A 9,422-nucleotide genomic window follows, 5' to 3' on the forward strand; every position below is an offset into this window, starting at 1 on the left:
CGCCCGGCCTTCTCCCCAGCGCAGCCCCGGACTAATTCACAAGTAGTTCTTGTGGAGGGGATAAGGGGGTACTGGAAGATGTGTAGCCACACATGAAAAGTCGAGGTGTCTCACGAACAACTTTCTGACTCTCCGTGGCTGTCTGCCGCCTTTCATCCGTGGCTTCCATGGTCAGATCACTCGTGTCGTCTTGCCAGCCACGCCGTTACTTTCGGGCCAGCTCTGACACCATGGCTCAAAAGACACGCCGCCGAAGACCTCTGGGATCCGTGCGCGAAGTTGGCCGCTGTAGCTGGGGGTTGGTTGGGTCCGGTGAGTGGAATGGCCAGTCTTCGCCGGCCCTCCGGGCAGCCGCAAGGCTTTCGATTATGGCGCTCATGCCCCATCACGAGGTTGTAACTGCCGTATATCTTGTACCCAGCCCGGTTGTTTACAGTTCGATATGTGCATGGCGTAGATGTACATGGCCCAAATGCGGACGATGTCGCTGCAGCAGGAGGAGGCTGGAAACAGGTCGGGATGCTGCAACACCGACGAGTGACCCCAGCAGGCCTCCACAGGATATCGGGCGTTGCGTGAGTTCGGATTGTTGTGGTGATTGATGATTGACTCCACAGTACTGCTTGGGAGGCTGTATCTTGGTCGTTTATGTCTCTGTCCCGTTGTGAAGGTCTTCGCGAGAGCTGCACGGGGGGGCTTGTTCTCGGCACAATCGGCCTTGCCATTACGCCTCGAGTCCCGAGGTTCACAAAGTCGTACAGGCGAGAACCGACGGTAGTGAGTACTGAGCGCCTTGATGTCGTCGCAACCCACTCTTCGTTACCACGGTACGGAGGGAGGCTCCACCACGGACTCCTCAGTCCTGAGACTCCTGAGAAAACCCCTCTCATGGCAGAGAGGTGCATGGAAGACGGTTCTCCGATACTTCCTTGACTCCTCTCGATGGCCAGCGGCACAACAGCCCGGCCAGCGGCGCCTTCATTGCGGCCCTGGCTTTGATCGCAATAGGCGCCCGGCTCAGCTCTCCAAGGACGAGAAGAAGAGACCATGCGTGAGGCGGAATTCAACAGACAGAAGCTGTTCTCCGCGAGAGCCGTCACCTTTGAGATTGGGCTCTTGAGACTGCGGTGTGTTCGTCAGGTCGGACAATCCACACGTAGTGAGCAATGTGAAGTTACCCAGCCCAGACTAGGAGTCGCGTCGCAAGGTCGTCATAATTGACGTCTAGCGATGACTGGTCCTCCTCGCCAGCAATGATGCAGGCGCCGCTCGGACGCTGCTTGTCACAGGGCCGGTCGTTTTCCAGACACCGCGAGCACATCTGGAATGGCAGAAACTCCCCAATCTGCTGGCGAGCTTTGCGGGCCGCGGGCGGTTTCATGGTCCTGAACTGGTATCGTGGGGCTCGCCGCGGTGACCTGCCCGCGGGCTTCTTCAGTCCATCCACGGTGGCAAGGTGCAGTCAGGGTCTTATGCCCAGATGCTTCTTCACGGATTCCGGGGCACAGCACGCGCGTGAAGTTCACTGCCCTCGTCCTGGTAGCGCGAGCTGCACCCAAGCCAGTGAGGGACAGGCAGACGACTTCTCTCCTCTCGCTGCGATAACTGCCAGCATCACATCGAGCAGGTCTGAGGCATCATTCCTCATCAGAAACGACAAGTTAGAAGTTCAGCATTGCTGCTGTATTTGCTGTCACCCGACAGACGAACAGCGATCTGGCGTCGTGGTTCCCGTTTTGGACGAGATGTAGCAGCAGGACGCAGTCGTCGGGAGGCGCCTGCATGCTTGGGTGGCGGGCACTGCCAAGATAATATGCTCTGCGAGGCATAAGACTTCTTCTCGGCGAATTTGCAAGTTTGAAGCGACCTCGGGCATCGACTTGATATGGGCACTTGTGCTGCGACGTGCCGTGACAGGTGGGCGTGAGATAGGTTGGGGGTTGTGATGTGCTTCTTCAATTTTCTGCGCCGGTGAATTGCTCACTGGCTCCACGAGAAACCCAGCTGATATGGGTGCGTGCGAAAGACAGCTAATTCCGGCGCAATGGCCGAGAACATCGTTGACAAACGCAGGCACCACGATTCAACTCAGATGTTGCCGAATGTCCGATTTCCGACACCACGATGGGGAAGGACTACTACAAAAGCGTAGGCATCTCCAGCGGACTCCACGTGCCGAGAGCCAGATCAGCGTCAGCTGTTTGGCGCCCATCGTTTGATGGTATCACTGGCGAGCAGCACCTACAGGTCTCACTGTCAGTGACCAGCAACTTCACACAAGACGCTTCCCGGAGGAACAAAGATCTGGACGCACCGTCGATGGCCTGGCAGAACGGCTCTGGAGGTTGCCCGCTCCCCGGCGGAAATGCTGCTTCTGCAAGCCAGGCACGCACTGGCACGACGAAGCCGCTCGAGATTCAGGGGTGAGGAGCACCAGTGCTGCCAGAGGGCACACGGGGCCTGAACCCGACTGGAGCGCCGGCCTGGGGACGGTGAGGTGAACATCTTCATGGCGTTCTCCAGAACTGCGGGACGAGCCGCCGGTACCAGGCGGACGTCGAGATGAGCTTCCACCGCGGTAAAGCGTCCCGTAGGTAGTCCTTGTTCGTCAGTCTCAAGCGGCCAAGCACCTGCACTAAAAGCCCGCGAGGTCAGCATCTGAGACATGAGCAGCGGGGACGCAGTTCCGGGACGTACATATATGAGGGCAGTACGGGGAGATGGCCACAGGTCAAGGCGTAGCAGTGGATTGCTCGCACGTCTCGGGCACGAGCCGAGACAGAAACCCCCAGTGATATTTCTCCAGAATCTTGGGGGTTGCCCATGCACTTGTTGAGGCGCAATTGGGCTTCACGACGCTGGGCTTGGCGCCGCCTCAACATGAACTGACGGGGAGGGGGACAGCTGGGAAGCTGCGCCGGCCGCGGCGGGTGCCACGTTCGGTCACGGTCCTGGCCGCATTGTATCCAGTACTGGATCTGGGAGATAGAAGGAAGCGAGGTGACGAGGAGAGGTGATGGGAAGAGGTGCGTGGACCAGATGAGGTGGAAAGAGGAGTCTCCTTATATAGCTCTGCCTGGACGGACGGAAACAAGTGCAGTCCAGGCAGGCTGTCGCTCGATGCGAACCACAGCGCGAGTCAATGAAAGATGTGAGTTATGACCTAGGTGTGAATTGAAACGGCCTCCCGACGGGTTCGCAAAGATGTCTCGCTCTCGAGTTGTACGAACGGAACCAACTGCCGACGACCGAGCCCGCCGGAGACGAGTAGCTGCATGTGCATGTGCATCTGCATCAACCGTCACCGCCCCAGCTCCCGCCCCTGCCGGTCCATCCATCCAGTGCAAGTGTCCGTTCTCATTCCACGTCGGGCTCAAAAGCCCAACCAACTCAATGTCTGTGCCTCCTTGACTAGAGCCCATCGGTGACGTTGACTGAGCGCCAACTCACTCACCCTTCACGGAAGCGCTGTTCCGTCTATTTAACACCGACTGTGGCCCCTTTCATCGGAACGAACCCATCTCATCATCTCACTCGAGTCGCACACCCCACCACAACAACGAAACGTGCACTGCATATGTCATCTCGTCGACGCGTCCAAATTAGCAAAGTCACTGCAGTGAGCCGACCTGCCTGCCTATGTCGAGCCGCAGCCACCTGCCGAGACACTCAAACGCACTTACACCCACCAACCCACTTCACTTGGCCCCCAAACGTCCTCGCAAACGAATTCAATCTCTCATTCGCTCTCGCTGTTACACCCAACGCCGACGACGCCTCGTCCCGGGTGCTGAGCTGCCGTGCGCCGCGCCCTTCACCTCAGCCGGCGGGCCATCTCGGGCAGCCGGGCTCCGCCCGGATGGCTGCCTGACGCAATTCGACCTTGCATCACCGCGCTCTACCAACCTCTTCATCTTCCCGCTCCGTGTCACCATCAGTGAGGCTCACCGAGTCGTCTCATCTTCCAATTTTTCCTCGCTGCATCTACGCTTCAAGACGCACAGGTCCAGGTCCCCCCTCCCCCCTTCTTTCCCGTGCCATGACCTTGAGGTTTGCGTGAGTTTCGTCAGGGTCATTGACCTTGTGTATTGTGTCTTGCGCCGACTGCGACTAAAGCCCATAGTAGTGAGTCCTGCATGAGCGTATCACGATTTGGCGCGGCGAACAGATCAGTCACACCCAGCAAAGGCGCACCCATGCCCCGTCTCCAGCGAAGAAGCGAGTTTTGAAGTGTCGTGGTTGTATTGTGATGGAACCTGATGGCGCTGTTGGCCCAGCTGCTTCCCTCCTTTATCTCGGCCAAGTTGGCCAGCCGTTCGGCCATGACTTCTTGCCTCCTCCTCCGTGCTTCTTCCCGTGCGTTTATATATACAAAGCAAACACTCGTACATGAGCACGGAGTTTGAGATCTCCAACGCCATTTGTCATCGCAGACGCCGTCATGCCTCCGTGGCAAGCAAACAATCAAAGGAAACGTCAATAATCGAGAGAACTTAGGGATCGCGCGGTCGGGCTGTTGTAGGGGTCGCTGGCCCTGCATCCGTGGGACATGCCCACGAGTATGCCTCAAAGCAATGGTCTACGCCGATGCGCGCTTCATCCAGGCCTCTGGGCCGAAAAGGAAACGAAATGCTCGTGCGTCATCCGGAAGCTGCGTAATGTCCAGCAACTCGTGACACGCGCGACATGCATAATGGCACCCGAATACACTATATGCACCCTGTCGGTCGTCTAGTGCTCATAGCCGGCTCCACGCTGCCAGGGGCTGTCGTTTTCACTCGTCAGCATCCGTCCACCATGTATCTTCCGGCTGGGTTCCTTACCTGGCATTGTTTTGTGAGCGATATCCTGCGGGGCTCGCGTTTTGGTGTGACCGTTGCTGGCCGAGCGAGGATCCCGATCGCTGATAGGGACTCGGGGAAGCCGAGCGGAACGGGCTCTCCGGTCGCTGTCCTGCCGGGAATAGCGGCATGGACGGGTTCACGGGGGATCGAGGCCCGCCCTGGTGGAACGAATGCTGCGACGCGGCAGCAGGGTCCGTTCGGCGGCGCATGTCGTCCGAGGTGAGCGACTCGTTGTCGTCGTCGAGATCGAGGTGCGACTTGTATCCGGCCTTGTCGCCGCGAGCCGTGGCGGCAAGAGCGTCGAGCTCCGTCGTCGTGTTGAGCTGCGTCTGCGACTTCATGAACGAGGCGCGGTCGTCGGCCATGAACTGGTAGCGGGCATCCGGGTTCTTGCGGAAGAACGTGACAGTCGTCGAGACGATGACCATGATGAGCAGGATCAAGGAGAAGGCGGCGTTAAGGACGAAGAGCACGACGCCGACGACGCCGACAACAATGGTCGGGGCGCCAAAGACGTTGGAGAAGATCAGAAGGAAGATGCCGTTGAGGAAGTTGACGACGCAAATGGCAATGTTGAACGAGTTGGTGCTCTTGTCCATCCAGGGTCGCAGGACCGACGCGGCGATCAGGGCGCCGGCCTCGACGATGACGAAGCCCACGGCCTGCGCAACGGCGCTCTTCTGCGCAAAGGCGACGAACATGGCCTTGATCAGGGTGTATCCAAGGACCGGAGCAATGAAGTAGTAGGCCGAAGCGCGGAACTGGATGTAGAGGAAACCCCACTTGTTGAGCGCCTGGGGGTCCGAGAAGAGAATGTAGGCCGGGTTCCTGTGCATCGCGACGGAGCGACGAGCGATGCGGATGACCTTGCTGGCGCCCCAGGCGAGCGTGATGGCCATGCCGAAGAAGAAGAAGACGGCAAGGACCACTTCGGCGGGAGAGTCGACCTGAGTAAACTCCCAGAGACAGAGGATAGCCATCTGAGGGAAGCCAATGAGGGCGACACGGAAGAGGATGCCCTTGAGGACGGTGAGCCAGCCGTTGCGGAACTCGATAAACTTGTCCTTGTCCATCCACTTCTGCTTCACGCACAGCTCGCAGATGCCCTTGAAGGCGGCCACTGCGAGGACGGTGAGGACGACGAAGATGCAGAAGAAGGTCAGGCCCGTCATGAAGAGGTTGGTCGTCTCGATCCTAGACTTGAACGCCACACGCTGGATTCCGTAGACGATATACGAGCCCGAGCCGGTAGTCAGGTTGGCACGCTTCATCAGCTTGCCGGCCGTCTGAACTGCCGTCTTGGGCATCATGGCGAGACCCCGGTTGAACAGGCTCATGGCTGGCTGAGCATACTCGGCGGATCGCTTCAGGGAACGCTTCGCGACCTGGACAGACACGGTGGTGAGAGAATCGAAAATGGTCGACGGAGTGCCGCCCGTGGCTCGCTGGTACCAGGTAAAAATGTCCTGCATGAAGCCGACACGAATAATACCCATTGACCACTGGAAGTCCATGGTCCAGGCCTGCACGATAGGGGGCAGCGGAACGCCGGTAAGGCCGACAATCGCCTGAGCCTGGAAGTAGCCGAACAGGGCCAGCGAGTTGGCAGCGACGTGGGCGGCAGCGTTGGAATGACCGAGACCGTTCACCACAGCGGAAGACAGGAGAGCCAAGCCGGCAATAATAGCCGTGGCCCACTTTACGCCAACCAAGTTGACAGTCTTTCCGTTGGAGATGTCGGCCTCGACACAGGCGACACTCTCACCGGTCGAGGTGAGGTTGACATAGACCTTGACCTTGGCGTCGAGATCCGGGATGTTGTAGGCGATGCCCGGGATCTGCTTAGCAGCATCCTCACCAACGGCAAGGTTGAAGCCGAACGAGTTCTTGCCAGCAACCATGGGGCAGAGACCAGCAAGGTCCATGTCGCAGGGGTTGAGGGTCCTCCGGAGGAACTGGTAACCGTAGGCCGAGATGGCCAGGTCGAACATGACCTTGCCCTGGATGGAGGAAGTGACCACCATCTGCACGCTGGCCGAGTTGTTGGAAGGCGTATAGACGACGTTGAAGAGCGAAGCCGAGAAACTGGAGTCCTGCTGGCAGGTGTTGAGGGAATTGGACAGCAGCAGCCTTTCCGCCGAGGCAGGCGCCAGGAGCGCCGCCATAGACGAGAGCAGCACCAGCGGTGCTTTGAAGAAGGACCGCATCTTGAACGGTGTTGCAATTACCGGGACAATCGGGATGCGGATTCACGGGGCGGGCGAATGTCGGATGTGCCGCCCGGGGCGCCGCGAGCGTAGTCGTCCTGCGAAACGCTTCGATTCAATCGACGCGGTCGTGGAGATTGCGGCGGCAGCAGGTGAAGCGCGGGAATCCTGCTTCTAGGGCCACGGACCACTCGTCGTTGTGGCCGTCGTCGTGTTTGTTGTCGAGCGGGGACTGGGGAATGTGAGCAGTCGTCCACGTAATCGGCCGTGCTGCTACGGTCGCACGACGAGATTGAGTTTACGCACGCGCCGATCGGGTCCGTCCGTGACGATGTGTCGAAGCGTTGGTCGAAGTCGACGACGACGAGGCGGGCACGAGCGGTGGTGGTAGCGGTTGGTCGCGGGTGCAAGCGAGAAACGAGGGAAATCTGCCGGAGAGAATAGCGGTTGCAACGGAACGGAAATAGAAGGCTGTAACAGAAACTGAAGAAGCGAAGGAGGCGAGAGAAAAAAGAGGGCCGAGTCGCGTCAAGAAGAATGGCGAGCGACGCCGGGCGATAATGCGAAGCGGTGGTAAGCGAGCGATGAGATGCTGGTGGTTGTTGATTGACGGAGTGATGATTCCCTCTGGGAGCGCCGGGGGAGAGAGGAGGAGGGATGATGGAGGAGGGAGGAATAGCGGAGGGTTGACGTCGCGCAGCAGCGAGCACAGCAGCAAACGGCCAAAGCAGGGACAGGACTGGGCAGCGGACGGAACCAGCGACAGGGGGTGGCAGAATGTAATGCGCGACGGACGGGGACGGGGGGGGAGGGAGCGAGAGGGAGGAGGGCCTTGCGAGTCGAGCCCACACCTCCTCGCTCACACGCCTCACAGAGAAGAAAGAGAGTGGGCTGGATGGCTGGACGGATGCTTGGGATGGACGGATGCAGCGTCAAGGAGGGCGAATCAAGGCGCGGCGCGGCAGGCTTGGGTGGTGGCCTCCCCCCGTTTAGCGCCAGCGAGCCCATTTTTGACCTCGACGGCGGCGGGCCAGCTGGTAACGCGTCTTGGACTGTGTCGGTCATGTGGGGCCAGTCGGGCTGTGCAGTACATGCGGTGGCCGCGGCCGCTGCGGCGTCGCGCAGGTACCGGCTACGTCGCACGACCGCGGCGGGGTGGTGATCTCGTATCCGCCCTAACAGTTGTACTTGGCGGCCACCCCCGGGCTGGATCGAGAAAGCTTGCAATTCGGGGTGGCACGAGAGCGTGTCTTGCGTGTTCTCACTCACGGGGGCAGGCAGTGTGTGCCTACCCACGGCGGGCTGCTGCACTGCTGGAGGTTCCTGCTCGTAAACTACAGACGAACCGGGGGGCCGGCGTACGAGGTAAACCGCTAGACGGGCATGGTCCGCGCGCAGCGACACGAGGCGAAGAATCGTGGCTCAGTCAGGTACGAAGGGCCCGGGCCGTGCTGGGCTGGCCACGAGGAGCAGGAGGAGGCGACCCCGGATGACAGTTTTCGCGACGATGGAATCAAGGGCCCCTCGGGCGCAGCTGCGCGCGAAGGGGAGGGGGCCGCTGTCAGGCGGTGGCGGGCGGGCGACGGACAGCATGGGCGACCAGCGAGCGCTCGTATTGTGGAAGGGCATGAGAGCAAGACTCGCTACTACGGCGCGCGCAGCGACCGCAAGCAGGACGGGACAGGCGTCGCTGGACATGCCAGGGGGTGGAGTCTGGCGCCCGTCGCTCAGCGAGAGAGGGAGAACATTGCAACGCGGGACTGCATTTCAGGTGTCATGCGCAAGTCGGCGCCCGCTGGGAAGGGGAAATGCCATGGAGGGCACGCATCTACTCAGCTGGGCAGAGCGCGAGTACGAGTACAGTAAGAGAAGGTTCAGCAGCAGCAGCAGGAGGCGCCGCCGACGACGACGACGACAGTGGCGGGCGGGCGAACGGGCAACACGGCACCGCTGCGCAGCAACCACCGGGCATCACGGCATGGCTCGCCACGTCTCTTTACGAGCTCGTGGTCAGCCGCGTGCGTCGCGCGTGCATGCAAAACTTTTTTTCATCATCTTTTACTCGCGTTATGCACAGCATATTACGCTTCTCTCCATTGCCGAACCGAACACTCCGTGAGCGTACCTACCTAGTGCTCGTATGAACCACACGCATCGGTACGCACTCGGGCGTCTTCTCGCTCACCTTGCCCAGCACAATGCAGTAGCGCCCGTCCGTCATTGACTTGCACCCGCCGCCAGCGCTGTGTCGAGCCGACCGCCCGCCCGCCCGCCCGTCATCCATCCATGGCGCCGGCGCGCCGGCTGGTCCCCCCAAGCCGCCCAGGCAGGGGGACCCGCTCGCCTGCCCGCCCGCCCCGGACTGGATTGG

General features: G+C 60.2%; 1 protein-coding gene across 1 annotated transcript; it reads right to left on the reverse strand.

Annotated features, from left to right (window-relative positions):
- Positions 1 to 4,819: 4,819 nt before the first annotated feature.
- PLICBS_004816 (uncharacterized protein) lies at positions 4,820 to 7,051 on the reverse strand (the record flags this gene model as incomplete). The annotated part of the gene is made up of 1 exon (XM_018325801.2): positions 4,820 to 7,051. One exon carries the CDS (start codon positions 7,049 to 7,051, stop codon positions 4,820 to 4,822), a length of 2,232 nt encoding a protein of 743 aa, XP_018175553.2.
- Between the last annotated feature and the right edge of the window lie 2,371 nt (positions 7,052 to 9,422).

Source organism: Purpureocillium lilacinum (genome assembly GCF_023168085.1).
Source record: "Purpureocillium lilacinum CBS 284.36 DNA, scaffold_3, whole genome shotgun sequence".
Classification (NCBI taxonomy): Eukaryota; Fungi; Ascomycota; class Sordariomycetes; order Hypocreales; family Ophiocordycipitaceae; genus Purpureocillium; species Purpureocillium lilacinum.